Source organism: Glycine soja, chromosome 11, assembly GCF_004193775.1.
Source record: "Glycine soja cultivar W05 chromosome 11, ASM419377v2, whole genome shotgun sequence".
Classification (NCBI taxonomy): domain Eukaryota; kingdom Viridiplantae; phylum Streptophyta; class Magnoliopsida; order Fabales; family Fabaceae; genus Glycine; species Glycine soja.
Window position 1 is genome coordinate 4,083,474 of NC_041012.1, and position 21,161 is coordinate 4,104,634.

General features: G+C 32.2%; 2 protein-coding genes across 5 annotated transcripts; both read left to right on the plus strand.

Moving 5' to 3' along the window:
* Positions 1-3,634, plus strand: LOC114376397 (floral homeotic protein APETALA 2-like). Of its 3 annotated transcripts, XM_028334490.1 has the most exons (11): positions 1-219; positions 340-909; positions 1,022-1,047; positions 1,232-1,262; positions 1,424-1,511; positions 1,667-1,812; positions 1,929-1,973; positions 2,086-2,174; positions 2,287-2,459; positions 2,802-3,008; positions 3,121-3,634. In XM_028334490.1, exons 2-11 carry the CDS (start codon positions 395-397, stop codon positions 3,316-3,318), a joined length of 1,518 nt encoding a protein of 505 aa, XP_028190291.1. In that variant the 5' UTR covers positions 1-219; positions 340-394; the 3' UTR covers positions 3,319-3,634. The 3 variants fall into 3 exon arrangements, with proteins under 3 accessions (XP_028190291.1, XP_028190290.1, XP_028190292.1); XM_028334489.1 differs by having other exon boundaries at positions 1-909; XM_028334491.1 differs by having other exon boundaries at positions 1-909; positions 2,287-2,453.
* An 11,549-nt stretch (positions 3,635-15,183) lies between these two features.
* On the plus strand, positions 15,184-21,161 carry LOC114377116 (filament-like plant protein 7). 2 transcript variants are annotated; one of them, XM_028335514.1, is made up of 7 exons: positions 15,184-15,355; positions 15,462-15,561; positions 16,544-16,669; positions 17,024-17,168; positions 17,312-19,772; positions 19,890-19,947; positions 20,524-21,161. In XM_028335514.1, exons 3-7 carry the CDS (start codon positions 16,574-16,576, stop codon positions 20,989-20,991), a joined length of 3,228 nt encoding a protein of 1,075 aa, XP_028191315.1. In that variant the 5' UTR covers positions 15,184-15,355; positions 15,462-15,561; positions 16,544-16,573; the 3' UTR covers positions 20,992-21,161. The 2 variants fall into 2 exon arrangements, with proteins under 2 accessions (XP_028191315.1, XP_028191316.1); XM_028335515.1 differs by having other exon boundaries at positions 17,030-17,168.

The following is a 21,161-nucleotide window of genomic DNA, read 5'->3' on the forward strand; positions in this document are numbered from 1 at the left end:
AAACAAAAATAGATTGTATTTATTTGAGTAATATAAAAAGAAAGAGAGAAGAGATTGTTGAAGTTGAAGGTGGGATGCTTTCGGCTAAGCTTGCTAAAACTGGCCTCGTCTATGCTGTATTGGGCAGTTAGGGGAATACAAAGATCTTTGAACACCTCCTTCTTTATTACCTTTTTCCAACACCTACTACCTCTTCTCTCTCTCTCTCACTCGTCCTAGGTTTGATTTTCCCTTCCTTCCTTCTCCCAATACTCCTCCATTATTTTATTCTCAAAGTCTCAACGCACACTCCAGCTTCATTACTACTTGCCTTTTTCTTTTTCCTTTTTCTCTGCCCAGCTATATGCTTGTGTAAGAAGGGGAACTACTAAGCCATTCTAAAGGGAGCTGAAGAATGTGGAATCTGAATGACTCTCCCGATCAGAGAAAGGACTATGAATCTGAAGGCTGTTCTTCTTCTCTGAATGATGATAAAGGCAAGAGAGTGGGATCTGCTTCCAATTCAAGCTCCTCTGCGGTGGTAGTTGAAGATGGATCGGAAGAAGAAGACAGTGAAAGAGGTGGAAGCAGAACATTGGACAAGAAAACCAACAAAATATTCGGCTTTGCGGTAGCCCATGATGACAGTGACCACCCACCCGTGACCCATCAGTTTTTTCCTGTTGAGGACTCCGAACTGCCTGTCTCCGCCGCCGCCGCAGGCAGTGGAGGCGGTGGCGGCGGAAGCTCCTTCCCACGTGCTCACTGGGTAGGTGTCAAATTTTGTCAATCGGAAACACCCGGCGCCGGAAAAGCAGTGAAAGTGTCGGAGCCGATGAAGAAAAGTCGCCGAGGACCACGCTCGCGTAGCTCACAGTATCGAGGAGTTACTTTCTACAGAAGAACTGGTAGATGGGAATCTCATATATGGTTAGTACTGTGTAAATTTCAACTACAAAAACATACACTTAGTTTTATTTTATTGAATTTCTCAGCGGTTAGATTTTGATTCTCTTGGATGTGGTTGTCCTTGGTGCTGCAGGGATTGTGGAAAGCAAGTGTATTTGGGTAAGTATTACGACGAGGATGATTGCATATGTGGTAGTTCTTGTTGAATACTTGTGCTGTGTTTTTTTTTTTTTTTTAATAATGTTTTGTTGTGGATACTAATTGGGAGGCAGACAAGAGAGTATTGTGCGAAATTTTTTAGTGATGACTGACGAGATGGTTTTGTCTGGGTAAATTTGTGTAGGTGGATTTGACACAGCACATGCAGCTGCTCGGTGAGCACTTGCTCCCTCTCTACCTATTGTTCAGCTTGTAATATAAGTTTTCTACTTCTTGAAACCAATCCCCATAAAATTTCGTTTTTTTGCATAGAGATTTAAGGTGGTTCGAAACTTCGAATTTATAAAAGTATTTATTTTATCTGTCTTCTGCTCAGTGCGTATGATAGAGCAGCTATTAAATTCCGGGGAGTGGAGGCAGACATCAACTTCAACATCGAAGACTATGAGGAAGACTTGAAGCAGGTGAGTCATCAAAGAGAGGGAGAGAATCTGTGGAAAGGCATTATCTTATCTCGAACAGTCGCGTGATACCTTATCTTCTACAGTTCTTAATTAGTGAGTATTTTATCAATCTTGAACTGGTATAATTTAGCTAATTAATGTTTATGTTAATATAGATGACCAATTTAACCAAGGAAGAGTTTGTCCACGTACTTCGCCGACAAAGCACTGGATTTCCCAGAGGAAGCTCCAAATATAGAGGTGTAACTTTGCACAAGTGTGGAAGATGGGAGGCTCGAATGGGCCAATTTTTGGGCAAAAAGTAGGACCTCATCTATCTTCTATTATTTATCTATTTTCTGCATCATGTCATTTATGTGTGTTTGTTCATGTCGTGACAAAATTAAACTAATATTTTGATTTGATTTGATTCACTAGGTATGTTTATCTGGGTCTGTTTGACACCGAAATTGAAGCTGCAAGGTATTTATTTATCTTACTTAGTTTTCCTTGTCAATTTGATTTGGTAGAAAATAGTCAACAATATTGATGTATGCTAGGATTTTTAAATCTTTTTGGCACATTTTGTATATAGGGCATATGATAAAGCAGCAATAAAATGTAATGGCAAGGAGGCTGTCACCAATTTTGATCCTAGCATCTATGATAGTGAGCTTAATTCTGGTAATTACGGAATGAATTGAGTTTTTCGTATTCACTAATGTTCTAATCAAAGTTTGCATTTTATTATTTCATTCACCAGACATAATTTCTTAAATGAATTATTGGATGGCAGAATCCTCAGGAGGTGTAGCTGCAGATCACAATTTGGATTTGAGTTTGGGCAATTCCAGCTCTAAACATAACAATAGTCAAACATCGGGGAATCACTTCGCAAATTCTGCAACCGATCAGCATATGCCACCTGAATCTAATTGGCGGAATGGGGGAAGCAAGCCTAAGGTTCATGTAATATTTTATAAAATTCGTTATTTTTACTGGCTAGTTCACTCTTTTGTTTGATTAATGGATAAATGTTTTTTTAATTTCTATACCTACAGTCATAACGAAGGTCTCTATACTTTTTCTATATTATGAATTCAATCCTTAAACTTTTAAAATTATATTGGATTTAGTTTTTATTTTCATAAATATTTAATAGGGACAGTATCCATGTCTTTCGAAATTTGAGTACTAAATTTATTGATTTAAGAGTACAGTTGTTGTTCACATTTGATAGATAGTATAAAGATCAAAAACACATTTTTTTTTTCCTTCAACTAATTTGAGTACTCATCATATTTCATTCAGCTGGTAAATATACTTCCAAAACCATGTGGTAGAAGCAACATAGAAGCCTATGGGCACGGTGAGAGTGAAACCTTGAGGTTGCTAAGCCAAACTCACCTTCAATCCCCTACCAATAAAGAAATGCACAGATATGGTCCGTATAGGTCGCCAGCAGAGCCACAAAAGCCTCACAATTTTGCACATCATCTTCACCAACCAAGTTTTCATGTGGGTACCTCTTCAATTAATTTCTGTTTTGGCTCATGCATTAGACTTAAATGGACAAAAGATGATTCAGGAAGCGCCCATTTATTAGTTGAGTTTAATTCTGATCATGCAGGTTCCTAGCAGCAGCAGCAATGGAGGCCGTATTGGAAGCGATCTTTCGTTATCAATGTCCGATCAACAACAATGGCAAGCCGGGCCTCCACATTTGTTAGCAACTGCTGCAGCATCATCAGGATTCCCACAGCAAATTAGACCCTCCCAAGGTTGGCTGCAGAAAAATGGGTTCCACTCTCTCATGAGACCCTCATGACCATCCTCAAGATTTTTTCTACCATGCCATTTTGCATTTTGAAAAATAATCTCCCCCTACTATTTGTTTTGTGAACATGTACAAGTGAAAGTGAATGCAGTTTAGATTATTATTATGTAATGTCCAACCTCCCCCTTCTTTAGGAAGCCCATACATAACTGTAACTTTACTATTGGGGTGAAAGACAAGAAGGGATGAAAAAAAAATAGGGAAAGCCAATTTGGGAACTCGCTCTGGATTTGTTATAGGCCAGTCAAACTAACCAACGGACAAAATCTTTAACTAGATACTAAGATATTCTGGGCGCTGACTAAAGTTTCTGATCTGATCTTTATATAACTGTGATTTACTACTGCATTTCTGCGCTATGGTATTTAGACAGCACAGCACATATACGTTTTCTTAATTTGGGATGTATTGCCATCACATGCACATGGTTGTCAATTTGTTCCTTATTTCTACTCGGATCGGGATTGGCCTTGATAGTAACTTTGTAAAGGAAAGATGCTAGCTTTGGTTCCTTCCTTACTAGGGGTAGTGCAGGTTTTGTTTAGCTTTGACATAAAACTTCGAGGCAAAATATTAATGTCTTACACTTACTAGCTTGAGTGAAGGGAAAAATAATAATAAAAAGAAAACAATATATTTACTCTTGGGATAAGATAGAGACATTTTATGCAAAGTGGGTTAAATTTTGTGTCTCGGAAATATCACCGGATGGTGATGAATAGTCTCCATCAATGGTGTCCTTCGAATCAGTTCTCTTGGCCAAAAGCAGTCAGACAAAGGCTATTATGACGAGAAGGACCTATCATTGTTCGTCTAAAGCTTCAAAAGGACACTGATGCATTGAGACTTGAGAGTTGAGAGAGAAGGAAGCGACCAAAAGGGTATAAATGGTGAAGGGACTAACTTGCTTGGGGGTTCAATGCCTTTGTCAGTTTTTAACTTTTACGAGAAAGAAAATTTGAGTGTACCACGTACTAATAATAACAAAGGTTAATTAACGGGGGGAAACAGGAGTTGGGCCATTTATTTATTGGATGTAACTTTATAGGAACAGAGCAGAGGAGTAATTTGGTTTGTGTAGTAGTTGGGTTCAATGGTTCTAGACTTGTGAGTATGAGAGGGAACAGAAACAGCATCTGAATGGTTAATGCAACCTGCGACTCGATATTAACTTGATGCGCTAAGCTTTTGTCGTTTGGATCTTACATGAGTGCTACTTAAAAAAAATGTTTTTCTTTCAAAGTGGATGGAGTTTACTTTAAAAATATATAATCTCTACTTGCAATTTAAAATACGCAGCATTACATTACACCTTTCATTTGACAAACCAGATCCAAAACTTTGTTATCTCGTTGGTTGGAATAATACTAGAATAATGTGAGAATAATCATCCGTCCAACCCATTTGTTTTTAGGATGTTGTGTTGGTCGGGTAAATGACTTAATAAAAATGAAAACATGCGCGATTCCGTCATCACGAGCGTCATCGTAGATATTTTAGGAAAAGTTGGCCCAAATTCATGCCATACGTAGAATTGAAATTTACAAGTTGAAGTTTTTTTGGGGGGTAGAACATGTTGAAGTTTTATATGCTGGTTTTTTTTTTTTTTTTCCACTTTCACTAGTTACTACCAGAATATTGGGAAAAAAAGAAAGAACGTAAAACGAGGATGAGCAATGCAGGTGTAAAGAGGTGCCCTTAGTTCAATGATATATTTTTTTTGTAGCTCACACCTACCAAAAGAAGCCAGTACATGACATTAAGTAAGCGTATGAAATGGTAATATTTGATCAAAGCCATGAGAGGCAGGGTAGGTTAACGACAACACGTTCAGTGGTCCAAGAAATTGATGCAACAGGCCTTGATTCTAAATGAAGGAAGAAAAAAAAGGTAGTAAATTGCAGAATGGAGTACAAAGTGAGACTATGATATTCACTGCTAGTGCTCAGTAGGTAAAAGCTCTCTCTCTATCCTTTTACTTTGCGTTGGATCTACGGGACGAGATAGCAACATATATCCGCACAGATTCATTTCTCTCCCGTCGTCTGATTTTTCTTATTGGTATTTTACCCTAGGGTGCATGACAAGTTGACAACCTCTGTTGAGATGGTATAAAAGAATGAGGATCAACATGAGTAAAAGTATACAATTTAGCAAATGGATTGGTTTTAGTCTTTTAGACCAATTTTTGTTATCAAGATGATTGGATGAGTGTTTTCCATATGTTGGATTTCTTGAAGGGTTGGAAAAATATCGGGACTAGTTTAATTTGTATTTAATAAAAACAAGAAATCTTTCTCTGTCGTTTATTAAATTTGTATACAATAAGTGACGAGTGGGGTATGCGTTTGAGTTTGTGTTTGATGCTACAATACAATTGATATGATAATAAATCTATGCAAATATAGTTATATACGGAAGGGTGATGGTGACTGGGACTGGGACTTGGGTGAGGAGGCAATGGCCCTATCATGCACAATACATTGTGCCCTCAAATTGTAAGATCGCTATCATCATTCACTCAGACAAACTACTCTTTTGGTTTCCCTATCTGGGACGCCCTTGCCACTATTCTCTCTCTCCTAATCTAAGCCTCATTTTAATTACACCTACTGCACTGTGCTACCCTTTATGTTTGCCTCTGCCTTGTATCTATAACGTTGATTATATACACTTTCCTTTTCTGGTATGTTTTGGCGTTTGATATTGTATTCGCCTGCATCTTTTTGCAATTTTCTATCAACCCTTTAGCGCGAATTTGTATCTTAATTTCTGAGTTCTAGATCCTGTACCCATGTGCAACTTGGGCAGTCTCTTTTCTCACAGACTGGCATTTGTCCCATGCACTCCAATCTCCATCACTTCTTAGCTCATATCACATTATCTAAATACATACACTAGAAAAAAATCATTTATAATCAATTTATCATTAGACGTTGTCTTGGTTGATATTAACTTTATATTTAATCAAATTTTATTTGTTAACTTCATGAAAATATTTGACTCGTTGGTTTTTTAGTTAAGCGATGATATGGGGATATTTTTTTTTATATTATATACTCCGTCAATATTTTTTATTTTTCTCTATTTCCTTTTTCATTTTTTAACTTTTATTGATTTTGGTGAGTCGATTCACTTGTCACTAAATTTTAAAAAAAAATCAAAAAATCTCACTTATTATCTTTAGTGAGATTTATTATCTTATTTTTTTTCATTCATATAAAAAATAGACTCAAATTTAAGGTTTTGCTTAAAATATGGAAGTTCACTCAACAAATTATTGGTATTATTACTTCATTTATAATCTTACGTGTAATTATCAAACTTATATGAAGCATGATCATTAAATTGAATTAAAAAAAACTTCATATTTTGAAATATCTTATGATAACTTTTGTCTTCTTATAAAAATATACATCTCAATCAAGTGATTAACGTATATTATAATATTTTATGCATAGCGTATAGTATTTAATGTAATTATATATCCAAAATTAATAATTGATTATAAGTGCCTCACACGTAAAATTATATTTGTTGTTAGGATCACTGTAAAAAAATTCTATTTGACCAAATATAATAGAATTTGACAATTAAGGATCAAAACCAATTTCCACGCTCAACAAAATTACTACAAAAGTGTATTGATATTTTTTACCACTAAATATTAATTATTAATTTTTTGTTAGTTTCTCCCTACCTTCTCATTTTAATATTGTTGTACTTCTATTATTTTTCAATATTTATCACATAATAATACAACCTTATAACTCCTAACTGTATTGATATTATGCAACATAACATGTTTTAAACAAAACTTTCGATATTTTTTATTTATTAAAGTCTTCGAAGTTGATTAACATTCTATGAAAATTATTTATGTGCACAAAAATTAAAGATTATATTGTTGTACTTGTAATTTTTTCAATATTTATAAAATTTCTATGCATGGCACTCGTGAATTGATCGATCATGTCACCTAGACAACAGTGTGAGAAGTTTGTGTCGTGGGCAATGCAACCATCTAAAGATTATTGTCCTTTCCATCTAGGTGGTATGAACGTGGGAAACATGGAATGAAACTTTGGGTTATTTTAAGTAGGCATATATAGGTTTTATATCATTACAAGGCATCGCATCTCTGACGTAAATTAAGGTATTATATATAATTGTAGAAGATCGAGGTGAATTAATTTTAGCTGCATTTGGCGACATTGTAAATTTCCTTGCCTACCATGAAAACTAGATGATTAACATATTATCATTATGAAGAGGAAATTTTCTTGTAAGGAGTAACTCATTCAATATTTGGAATCAATTAACAAGTAAGGCTTATCATGAAACGCGAATCACAATCATATTTTTTGCTAACTAACATCCATAGTCAATTCAGTCCGTTCAATCACTTTTGTTTTTCCTTTTACAATCGTTAAGGTTTAATTGGCCACATGACTACGTTACTATATGTCTATATGATTAAGATTTCTCATCGCATTCCATTTGAGCTCGGTGATTACGCAAATGCTTTCTCCAATAATGGCAATAAGAAAAATCAGTGCCTACACGAAGAGGAAAAAAAGAAATCTCCTAATTTGAACGGAGGTTCGAAATCAATCATTGATGTTTGACACTTGTGAAGCTAGGAATCCAGCTAGTGAGGAAAGAGACCGTGAAACAAGAACAACACTATTTGCAGTTGCTTAATTTCAAGGGCAAAACAAAGAATTGACTTAAAGGTGTAAGGTTTTATTGTTTAATAAAAGAATTGTATATGATTCTCAATATATGTAAAATTCTTTTGGATGAAGTGGTGGACAAGATTAATTTTTGATTTAATGAATCAAAGACACTGCTGTGGACTCAATGTCAAACAAATTTCAAGAGCAAACATGTTATGTATATATTTCCATTTGTGCATATGCTAATCGGAGATGCTTACGAGTTTCTATTATGGGAATGAGAAGACTTCTGCTCAGTTTTCTTACCGATTGTTAGCGCCAAAAGAAAGAGGTTGGTATCTTGTCATGCACTTATCTTGGTGAGTGGCAAAATAAAAAGCAGAGGGAGATGGGAACCTACTTTTTCCAAAAGTGGCAAGATTTTTGTATGGTGAATAATGTATCACGAGGTTTATTCTCAATTTGGGGTTCGATGTTGAGTGTGATGGACTTTGGGGGTGCACTGTTTTTCTTTTATGGGAACAAGTTTGGTTTCCAAACGCAAACTTATTTTACCAATTTGTGAAATGCGGTGTCGGTTGTCACGACCATATTCTTTTTGCTAAGCTAAGCGTAATGAGTGTAAGGTTGAACAACTCAATTTTATTTTCTATGCCTTTAGTTAGGACTATGCATGCTTCCATGGAAGATAGAAATTGGAGTGAGCATAGGTTCAACTGATTTTATACCTAATTGCTGCAAGTTTGAGGAACGCGTTTGCAGTTATAGGTATAGCCTCAGATGCTGAATAGGTCGACTGCCAAAATTAGCAACGAAGAGAATCAGGCCCTGAAGTCAGCCTAGGCCCAAACCGCCCGTGAAGTCAAAACTTGGGTTTTCCATCAGCTTCCTAGGCCCATTCAGTGCTCTCTCTCTCTTTACAAACACATGTTGTGTTTAGACCCAAAGGAAATCAAATTCACTTGGGTCACCAGTGCAGTGGTCATGCTATCCAGATAATATGTTTCGTAGAACAATTTCTTGAAATAAATAATTTTAATTAAACTTTTAATCCTTAAGATATTGTAATTATACAATTTTAGTTTTTTTAAGTTCAGATTGTCTAAATTGGTTATTCCAAGTAATGTAATTTACAATTTTAGTCCCTCCATAAATTATTTGCTAGACTTTTTTTTATATATAAAAATTTTGTTAATGTAACAAAAATAAAGAAACAATAATTAACGTGTTATCTAACATATATGTTAACATATTATTGATACTTTAAAGACTACAAGTATAATTAAACCATGTCAATTTAGTATCAATAATTAACGTGTTATCTAACATATATATCAACAATCATATTATTAATGTGTCATCATCTCCTTATAAAAAAATATATTATAATCTAATATCACGTCAATAAAATATATTAAATACTTAATGGAAAAATTAATGAAATGGTGAAAATTACACAATTATGATATTTGTAAGATCCATTTCATGGAAATTGAAACCCAGAAAACCAAAAATGCACAACTATAATACACTTAAGGAACAAAAGTACAATTAAACAATTTTTTTTAACAATATCAGTATTTATCTTTATCTGTTAAAAGAAAATTAATTTTCAAACACTATTGGTCGCCCAAATTGACTCTCTTTTGTTTTGTTTGAGTGATGTTTGGATTAACTTGCATTAATCTCAACCCACAAGGCCACACGCTTATAGTTCTTCAACTTCCCATTCTCACTGCATTTAGCAATTTTTAAATACAGTATTTGAAGAGCACGACTTCCAGGAGGATCACAACGCTACTATAAATGTTAGGAATTGCTTACAAATGCATTTCTTCTTTTGTTAAAATTTATTAAAAATCACAAAATTGTATATATTTTTGTTATATTTAATGAATTTTTCTTGTAATTTATAATTTATAATAAATTTTAACTAATAAAAAAATATTAAAAGAAATATTTTCTGACTGCATTTTATAAAAAAAAAATATTAAAGAATGTATTGTTAGCGCCTAGCGTATTCAGATGCTTAATTTTTTTTTTTTGAAGGAGGTATTCAGATGCTATATATCCAAGTAAAAAATAATGAATCCGTCAACGAGTAACAATAATGAGACAGGAAAAAAAAAACAAGGAACTGTGGGGTTAGGATTTATTGAAAAGGTCTAGCAAAGCTTTATTGACCAAAAGTAATTTTCTGACACTTATAGTGAATAGAGCAACAGAAGAGGACGCACAACAACTTAACTACATTAATTAATGGCCCAACAACGCCATTCAAGTATTAATGGACCCTAAATTAAAGTAGAGTTGAAATATTGTATGGTATCCAACCACCAACGTAACCATAAAAATAAAATAAAATCGCATCATTTCTTTTTGTTTTTAATTCTTGTAAACCGTGAAGTGTGAAAGAATTAGCGACTTCAAAATGCAAAAAAAAAAAGGAAGAGTTTAAAACTTTAAATTTTTATAAATTAATTTAATAATAGAATATTATTTGATTGATGATTTGTAAATAACATTGATCCGCAAAACCTGTACAATAATTTTAAAAATTATGAAAGTAAAAAATTCCGTTAATTGAATAGTGAATTAAGAAGAAAAAGTTCGGTAAGAAAATTCAAAAACTGTGACTTACAAGTTACTGGATAAATCAATCTGAGATATTTTAATTCCTTAAGAGTGTGTTTGGATGGAAAAATTTAAAATTATGAGAAATTTTAAATTCTAAAAATTTTAAATACTTCAATTGAAATTCTTTTATTTTCAAAATTTTGTGTTTAGATAAAAAAAATTAAAATTATGAGGGTGAAAAAAAAAATGAATGAAAAAAAAGATATAATTGGTGTGCTAGTTATACGTATTTCTCTACGTTCTCATGCCCGAATAATGTTCTACGATCTGAGACGGTATTTCTTGAAAAAGACGATAAGAAGATAATTTCAATTTATCACCTTTTAAAAGGAAGTTGAAATTGTAAATTTTTAGTTGTTTAAAATTTTCTTTTAAAATTCCAAAATTTTAAATTCTTTACAAAAAAACATCCAAACAATGAATCTTAGATTCCAGAAATTTAAATTCTCTGATAAATTAATTATTTTCCTCAGTTAAAATTCTTTATCCAAACATACTCTAAATGTAAATTCATGAGTTGATTTGAATTAAATAAAACTTAAAATGAATTTTTGACATGTCTTGAATCCAAAAAAAAGACCTACAATATTCGTTTTATTTGATCATATAGTTATAATTAACCCGATGAAATCACACAGTAATCACTGCTAAGTCAACACAAACAACGAATATGGAATACGTTGTGATCTTTGAAAAGAGCACAGGGAGACACATGAGAGATTAATTAAATTATGTTTCAAAATATTTTTTTGGTAAAACAAAACGTTTTTTTTTAATATTTATATGAGACAATGAAACAAACACTGGATAATTATCTAAAGTTTGGAAAGAGTCTTACGATGTTTCAAATGATGCTCTTAAACATGAATTGGTTTACTTAATTAGAAGTGAGTAATGCAGTAAAAAAAAGAAGTAGAAATGAGAAATAAGATAAGAAACATAAAAACAAGCCAGATATTTATTTTGATAAGTTTTCAACATCTAGTACTACGTCTAGTTTTTACTATACAACTCGTATTTTTTTCATTATACCAATTCAAATACAACAAAAATCATAACTCGTTCTAAGTTTCAATATTCTGATTTTTTGCTCAACAAGATATGTCCCTGCAAGGAAGAAAAGATTGTAAAATAAGCTAATTAGAGTGCAAACAGCGCTGCTACATTCTTTTGTTTTCTTTTTGGGCCCAGTTGTAGTTGGGTTCTAACTAACGGAAGATAGGGGCGAATTAGGGACCACAAAAACAAGTAAACTTTAATAATCATTGATCATTAAAATAGTCATTATTGATGAAGTTCAGTCTTGGAAAGTTTTAGAAAGAAGGATACCAGGAGTATTATCTCTAGTAGTAGTATGAAACAACGCATCTCCCTGTGGCTTTAATATCATTTGGGTGTAATTTTTTTTTTCAAATTTATTAATTAAGGGTTGTTTTTGAATTATTACCTATTTTAGATGAGTCTTAATAGATATTACCATTTTTGTGCTATAAGTCGTAACATGACTTTTTTTTATTGTTTTAACTAAACTGGTATAACTTTTTTACAACTTTAATTTTTTATTTATTTTTAATTTACGACTTTAAAGTTAGAATTTTTTTTATTGAAGTCGTAAATATTTTTATGTTAATTTTTATAAAATAATTGTAAATATTTTTTTAAGTTAATTTTTTAAAAAAATTATAAATATTTTTTTATTCAATTATTTAATTTTTTTTAATATTTTGTATGTATTTTTATATGGTTTTATTTAATATTTTATATATTTTTAAATATTATTTTATTTAATACAATGTTTATATTTAATATTTTTGTACTAATTTTAAGAAATTTTATTTGTTTTGCAAATGAAAAAACAATACAAAATACTTAAATCAAATAATGAAAAATAGCATAATACATTAATATAAAATGAAAAATACAAATTAAAGAAAAATATAATACATTAATTTAGAAATTACTAATATTATTTCTACCTTTTATATTTTTCTTTAATTTATATTATTCATTTTATTTTTAATGTATTATGTTATTTTTATTTCAATAATAAATTTTATTATTAAATTATTATCTATTGTTAATATTAAATTCATTTATAGAATCAAATTAATATTATTTAATAAATTATAAGTTAATATTAGTAACAAAACATTTTAATATTTTTATTTAAATTTTATGCAAACTTATATTAATGCATTATGTTATTTTTTTATGTTTCTCTTTAGTCTTTTAAAATTTAAGTATTTTGTATTATTTTTTTCATTTATAAAACAAATCAAAATCCTTAATATTAGTAATATATATATATATATATATATATATATATATATATATATATATATATAAAATGTTAAATATAAAAATATATTAAATAAAACCATATAAAAATATATACAAAATATTAAATAAAACTAAACAAAGTAAAAAAAAAAAATGAAAGTTAGCCTCAAAGATTTACATTTAAAGAACTTCCATGATAATCAGTATTTCAAACAAATTCAAATACAAATGAGTCACTGGCGATGAGTTAATTATGAAAGATTTAGAAAATTTATAAGAAGTTTTTTTATATTTTATTTAATTTCCTTACAATAATTTTAGGGATAAAGGAAGCAAGCTGTATGTTGAGAAAATAGAAAAAAGCCTTTTCTTAGCCTGAAAGAAAACTGAATAGAACAGAGAAAACACACCAATCAGGCAAGCACTAACGGCCATATACTACAGCCTTATTTAAGTACAGATGGATTTTTACAAGTAACTGATCTTGAGTAATTTCCTTTCCTTGATGTGAGATTTGATCAGCATCAAGCTAGGATAGACTTTTTTGAGAGTATTTTCCTTGTGAAATAAGAAGAAAACAGATAAGCTTCGTCTTAGGAGAAGGAAAGGTGTTGTAATTTTGTCTATTTGAGTAGGTTATTATAAGAAATAAGTTATATATAAGGATTTATTGTTGCGTGCATTAGCTATTATCAGTATATGGTTTTGGTTGTCATTTGCGGGGAACTCATTTTATCACATAAGGAAACTACTAATCTACCATGCACACATTCCCTTCGAATTGGAAGAGGACATATCTATCAACTTTCTTCATCCCGTAACCTAAAAAACAAAATAAAATATAAAAAATCCCAAAACCCATGTTCCTTTATTTGTTAACATTTAAAACAACAACGAGCAAGTTAGCTTTTCCCTTATTGAATGAGAAATTAAATCCAGATGGCTACTTCATAATAGTAATAGGAAATGAATCAGGAGCTAGCTCGAATATAGCACACTCAAATTAACTAACAAAAACTGAACAGGTAGCCTAGGATTGATGAAAGTAAGTTTAGAGGAATCATCAAATATGAACAATAATAGCACGAAATTGAAACTTGTAAGGATTGTTTAGCGCGTGATGAATAAAAGAGTACATGTGGCCGATGACTCGTTCAAATAACTCATCCCTTTGACGTACCAAGCCCCGACACCCTCTCTTACTTTTTCCTTTTCCCTCTCAGGGAAAATTTTCACCAGATTATATTAAATATTAGATTTAATTGTACTGTTATTTTATTTTTTTTATTATCAATATTAGATTTTAGTCATACTTCCCTGAATTTGATCTCCTGATTGTTTCAGTTATGCAATCTGCCAATCTTAGTTCATTCTTCAAATAAATTAACCTCCAATATTTAATGAAAATACTTAGTGGGTGTTTGGATCTTTGTCTAAACCCCAAAAACGTAGATCCAAATGTGAAATTTATACCAATACAAAGTGAGAATTGAATGTGATTTTCACAAACGTAACACCCAACCAAACATACTATTATTTTACATTGTCACGTTTGCAAATCTATGTTGATATAATACTTTTGATGTCGATATTTTTACTAAATATTAAACAATAAGTTATTAGATAAATTAAAATTACATAATTAATATGGTAGGAATGAAATTCATGCAAAATAAAAAAGATAGATCAAAAATGAATTTTGGTGATTTAATGAGAATAAAAATATAATTAAACCTTAATATTACTATCTTTATAAGCAAAACGAGGGCTATATATATATATATATGTATATATATATTATCTAACTTACTTTTTAAACATTTTAAAATTATTAGTTAAAATATATTAAGTTCTACCAAATCATGAATAAAGTTTATAGCAAGATTCTACGTAATTTTGTAATTTTATAATTTTTAATAAATTTAAGTTAATAAAAAATGTGTTTATAAAGTAGATATTCTATTTTTTCTTAAATAAAATGGAAAAAACTGTATTACTCAAGCAAAATTATAAAATTGATCACATTAATGGGTAATAAGAAAATATTTTGTAAAGAGAAAAAAAATTATACACTAATATAAAAAAAATTATACATTCAATCATAATTTATTATAATAAATTTATTAACTTTCAAAATAATTATTATAATTTATGATTCACGGTATGTTTAGAAACTCATTCATCTCTGAATCTAGTGAGTCTTAAAAACTAATGTTTTCAATAATTTTAGCAATGAAATCTCTTTATTATGGCTGTGTCCTTTTAGTCCAGCAGGGTACACTTTCCTGCCTTTTTACTTCATTTCCCTTTCCTTGGCTTGGCAACCAACACAACACAACACCCCTCTTTTTTCCTCTTTAAAGAGAAAGCTGAATTTGCTGATAGCTAGAGGAGCTGTGGTGCCCAGTACTATTGCACTCTCTGCCTCGTCGGTAAGAGATCAAACATTACTCATTATTCATTTGTGTCTGTCCCTTTAACATTTGCAACTCCGAACTTCTAACTATTTTTCTGTCTCGTGAACTGTGTTCATTGCAGAGTTGAATCTCTTCGCCATTGGCTCTCAGATTTTTTTTATTTTTTTATTTGTCTTGGATGATCCATGTACTTGCAAAACCTCACTCTTCATTCTTAAGAGGTCAGAAACCAAACCACACACTTCATTCTCATGATCTTCTTATCTTGTACCGTCATTTCTATCAAGAAAGAATTTTCCTTTAACTGCAATGTTGCATGGAATAAATTTTCAGCTTTCAGCCTTTCTGCATAGAAAGAAGTTTATAGTTTTTTTTTTATAATTTTTTTACAAATATGGATTTCTGTAAATGTTTATTTATTAGCGATCTAATGTACCTCTTTTGTATGATGGTAAGTTTCTGGTCAAATACACTCACAACTCACAAGGTTAAAATCTGTTGTTTATTTATTTGAGGGATATATTATGCTTAGTTAGGTAATAGAAATGAGCTGAACAGCCCATCAACCAGTTCGTGACTCAATTTATTAACAGTTCAATTAGCTGAGAATTTTCATTCATTTGTGAAACCAACCGAGATTAAGCTTTTACGATTGACTCATTATTCGTCCATGGGCTAATTCCATATATACTAATATAGTACCTTATAAGAATAATGATAATAACAATGTTTTGATTTGATATATATTCGCTTCCGATTTTATTTTTGTTCTCAATAATGGGATGTTTGATGTCCCTCAACAATTAACGTGCATCAATTGAAGTAGCCCCGTGTTGCTTCTATGTCATTTGCTCATTTGGATTTTACTTTGCTGATTTATGTGTGTCTTGGATGCCATTCCAAGCATTCACTACATTCATTTTTATGTAAAAAATTGTTTTTATTGTGTACAAATTTGAACCCAATTGATTGAGCTATAAAGCTCAGTTAATTGTTGGTGCATTTGTCTAGGCTTAGGTTGGCTTAGCTCAATGAACTTGTGGTATTATTTATAAAGTAGTTAAAAGTGTACAGCACTTAAGATTATTTGCATAGCAGCAATGATTTGCACAATAATAAGTTATTATGTTATTTTGTTTCAGTTAGTTCATCATTCCAATTAGACTGCAGTAACATACTTCCCTAACCAAAATCTCCATGCAGGCTTCTCACATTTGAAGCATTCTTATCATTATGGATCACAAGTCTTGGCTTTGGGGGAAAAAAGCCACACTGAAGACAAATTTAGTCACTGACAAAACAAATCTCACTTCAAAAGAAAATGGAGAGGTAATGTGATTATATCTCACATCAACTTTTTCTGTTCTCATATATATTTTGCTCTTCTCATAAATGCCATGGAACTTTTAGGTTCATATATTGATTAAGATTACTATTATAGTCTCCCTTCCTCTTTAACGTCTCACATCTTTAAGAGTACTAATTAGTAAAAGTGTTAATCCAGAAGGGCTTTTTTCCTGGGCCCTTTATCTTGAAATATTTTATAATTACAAAATGGACATATTAATTCTGTATGTACCTATTTGATAGAAACCTGGAATTCTTCCACAGAACTTTGTGGAATATAATGCTTTTTTTTATTACTTGATAAAAATAACTAGTATTTTGTCTTCTTTTTTTTAGGTACAGGCTCCTCTAACTGATAAAGAAAAATTGGAGAAAGACTTAAAAAGATTAAATGATAAGCTTGCTTTTACACTTTCTGAATGTAATTCTAAAGATGAGCAGATCAAGAAACAAACGAAAATTGTACAAGAAGCAGTGGCAGGTAATATTCAATTATTCATGCATTGCTGTGTGTGTTTGTTTCTCATTTCCCTTCAGTTCGTGAATTTGGACTATAATAATCATCAATCATTTATTATTCTTAAGAGTAATTTTACCAGTTTCTCACTAAAGATTCCTTTGAAGGATGGGAGAAAGCAGAAGCTGAAATATTGTCTATGAAGCAACATATTGATGAATCAATACAACAGCAGTTAGTTTATAAAGAAAGAGTGGCCCAATTGGATGGTGCTCTCAAAGAATGTATGCAACAGTTACGTTTTGTAAGAGAAGAACAAGAGCAAAGGATTCATGATGCTGTCATGAAGGCTTCTAAAGAATTTGAAGAAGCACGCATAGTTTTGGAGGAGCAGCTATCAGAGACCAGTAAAGGGCTTGCTAAATCTGGGGTTGAAAGTTCTCGTCTTAATAAATCTATTATTGCTAAAGAAAATTTGATTGAAGATCTGAAAAGACAATTGGCTCATGCAGAGGCTGATCATAATGCATTGATGATTAGATTAGAGTCCATTGAGAAAGATAATGCATCCTTGAAGTATGAAGCTCAAGTGCTTGAAAAGGAACTTGCAATTAGAAATGAGGAAAGAGAATTTAATCGTCGAGCAGCTGATGCTTCTCATAAGCAGCACTTACAGAGTGTAAAAAAAATTGCCAACTTAGAATCAGAATGTCAAAGACTGCGTATTCTGGTTCGAAAACGGTTACCAAGTCAAGCTTCCCTGGCAAAAATGAAAAATGAAGTTGAAATGTTGGAACATGATTCACTTGAAATGAGAAGGAAAAACTTGAACTCAACCAGTGTAGTGGTTGAATCTTCACTAGACAGTTCTCCTGAGACTACCATTAGAAGAATCACTGCTTTGACTGATCAACTATGTACTGTGGAAGAAGAAAACAAGACTTTGAAAGAATCGCTAAATAGGAAAACAAATGAAGTCCAATTCTCAAGAGTAATGCTTGCTCGCACAGCTTCTAAACTGATGCGACTTGAGTCGGAGATTGAATCTAGAGGTCATGTGAACATGGAGCTGCCTAAAAGTAATCCTGCATTGCAAGATATATCTTTGTCATCAATGTCTGACATTGGCAGTGATGACAAGGTTAGCTGTGCCGACTCCTGGGCTTCTGCATTGATTTCAGAATTGGAGCACTTTAGAAGTGTAAAACAGAAGGAATCAATGTCATGCAAAAGTGTTGGACCTTCAGATATAAGCCTAATGGATGACTTCCTTGAAATGGAAAAATTAGCAGTGGTCTCTGTTGAAAAAGCCCCCAAAATTTCTTGTGCTTCTTTAGAAGAAAATAATGAAATAGATGGCCTGCCAGAGGCTAGACCGAATGGGATTAGCTCTGAAGTGATAAGTAAGGAGATCATTCCTGTCTCTGATCATTTGTCAGAGTTCTCTACATCAAATCAGGAATCATGTTCCATTGACATATTAAATGGTGATATTCCTGGTTGGCTTTTGGATGTAGTAAAAGCGATATTGGAACAAAACTGTGTCACTCATAAGAACTTTGATGACATATGTGAGGATATTAGATTGGCTTTGAGCTATCTAAATAATGCAGATCAATGCCGGTTTGATTCAAGCAAAGGTCATCCATTTGATGGATCTAAGCCTCTCCATTTTAGTCAGCTCACTTCATGGAAACCTTTGAATAATTCTGTGGTAGATCCATGTGGTGAAGTAAATGATGCTGAGATTTTATCAATAAAGGGAACTAAACAGAAATCTCAAAGAGATCTGAGCCAGTCAATTGGTAAGATAATTGAGCTTATTGAAGGGATTAGCATGCCTGCTGAGGATTATGATAATTCAGATTCCTTGTACAAAAGAGATGGAAATATCCATGCACATAAGAATCAAGGAATTCCTACAGACTACATGGTCCGTGTTTTCCAGTGGAAAACGTCTGAACTCAGTAATGTCTTGCAGCAATTTCTCCATGTGTGTTATGATTTACTCAATGACAAGGCTGATCATGAAAAATTTGCCACAGAACTAACGACATCTTTGAATTGGATTATGAATCACTGCTTTTCACTTCAGGATGTTTCTAGTATGAGGGATGCCATTAAAAAACAATTTGATTTGGATGAGACACTAAGTGAAAATGAAGCTGAAACAGGGATGTTTGCAGACGCAGATAAGTTGCATCTTCCCATAGAACAGTTATCATGTTTGCCTGTGCTAACTAATTCAGATTGTCATGATGTTCCAACTAAAGATATGCAATATGTTGATAAGGAAGAAATTAAAAATATTGAAGATGAAGTAATCAGTTCTGAATCTGAGAAAGAAGGGAGGCTCCAATCAGCTATAAATCAACTTCAGGAATCAGAGAAAACTATTGGCAGCTTGAGATTGGAATTGCAAACCTTGAAAGAATTGAATCGAATGCTTGAGGAGCAAGTACAAAATCATGCATTCATAAATGCAGATCTTGACACTCAGCTAACAGAAACTGAATTAAAAGAAGCTAATCACAAGGTTTTGGCATTAGAAGTGGAAGTGGAGAACAAAAATCAATATTGTGAAGAATTAGAGACCAGATGCATTGAACTTCAGCTCCAGCTTGAAAGGTATCTGTAATCTAATCTTTCAATATTTGTTACTTTATGATATGATTTTCAAACATTTAGCTTTTAATTTCTTATTTCAAGATTGGCACACTCATATCATCAAATTTATCTTCACAGCATGACAAAGAAGTGGTCAGACAATGATGCTTATCAGAAAGATGAGCCACTGCAAACTGTAAGCTCTTCTCGATCTCATTTTATTCCCTTTTGGACTTTACTCAATGGCTCAAACTCAGATCAGATTACTATTACTATCTTCTTATATAGTATTCTGGAAGATTTAATCAATTTGAAGCACTATTCATCAACTAGACATAGATTTGGAACTGAATAGTATATAATTCTATTAGTTTAACTTGGATTTTTAAACTAAATTGGGTGATCCCAGACTGGAGCATGATGAGAAAGTTACTTCATCAGTTCATAGATTGCTCAAATTCTTTTGAAGCATTGAATGCCAGAATTACATCCAATATACAAATCTCTTAAATTAAGAAATACCATGAAATGAAGCCCTGATTATGTGTTTAATGTTTGGAGAGTATTGATCAGAAGTCAGAACCTTAGACAATAACTGAGAAAAGCAAGAGCCATCTACCCTGGTATATAAATAATGACTGCCATTTAGTACAAGTTTAACATCACTGTTTTGCAGTAACTAAAATTTTGATTTGATTGCTTATGTGTGCAAATCCATCTCTGTTGCAATGTGTTCTGGTTTTGGTTTGAAGGTTGTTTACCAATGCTGCAGGACTGGGAGATAACTGCTGCATCAGAAAAGTTGGCAGAGTGTCAAGAAACCATCCTTAACCTTGGGAAGCAGTTGAAGGCATTAGCTGCACCAAAGGATGCGTCCCTTTTTGACAATGCCATTGCTGCTCAACGTCATACAGTTACAGACACAAATACTGTCCCCCTAAAAGACATGAAAGTGAAAAATCGATCTTCTCTATTTGATCAGATGTTGGCTGATGATGATACTAAAGCTAAGGTTAGCAAAGCAAGTGAAAGAGGCTCCAGTCCCACCAGCATTCCAGGTTTCAAACAGCCACTGGAAAAGATTTTACTTTTGAATGAACTTAAAGGCCAGGATGACAGTGCCAGTGTTGATTCTATGGCCATTGTACCAGCCAAGAAATCCGGTGGTCGAAATTTTTGGAGAAGGCTATTTGGGAGAAAGAAATCCAAGAAGAAAACACAGTTTTCATTGAACACGTGAAATTCTGTTCTAGTGTTGTTTTAGTACTTCACGTGACGGGGTAACAGTTATATCTCCTTTGCTATATTTCTAATGAAGTGATGTTTGTGTCTTGACTCTTGTTTATACGACTGAAAATTAACAACTGATTATTCAAGTTATTGGATGCATGAAACAGTTGTTGTGGCATA

Excerpts from the sequence above, each read along its gene's own strand:
- LOC114376397 (XM_028334489.1), top strand. The coding sequence starts at position 395 with ATGTGGAATCTGAATGACTCTCCCGATCAGAGAAAGGACTATGAATCT. Across the intron at positions 910-1,021 it reads AGATGGGAATCTCATATATG|GGATTGTGGAAAGCAAGTGT; the intron begins GTTAGTACTGTG and ends TTGGTGCTGCAG. Across the intron at positions 1,974-2,085 it reads ACCGAAATTGAAGCTGCAAG|GGCATATGATAAAGCAGCAA; the intron begins GTATTTATTTAT and ends TTTTGTATATAG.
- LOC114377116 (XM_028335514.1), top strand. The coding sequence starts at position 16,574 with ATGGATCACAAGTCTTGGCTTTGGGGGAAAAAAGCCACACTGAAGACA. Across the intron at positions 19,773-19,889 it reads CTTCAGCTCCAGCTTGAAAG|CATGACAAAGAAGTGGTCAG; the intron begins GTATCTGTAATC and ends TTATCTTCACAG. Across the intron at positions 19,948-20,523 it reads AAGATGAGCCACTGCAAACT|GACTGGGAGATAACTGCTGC; the intron begins GTAAGCTCTTCT and ends CCAATGCTGCAG.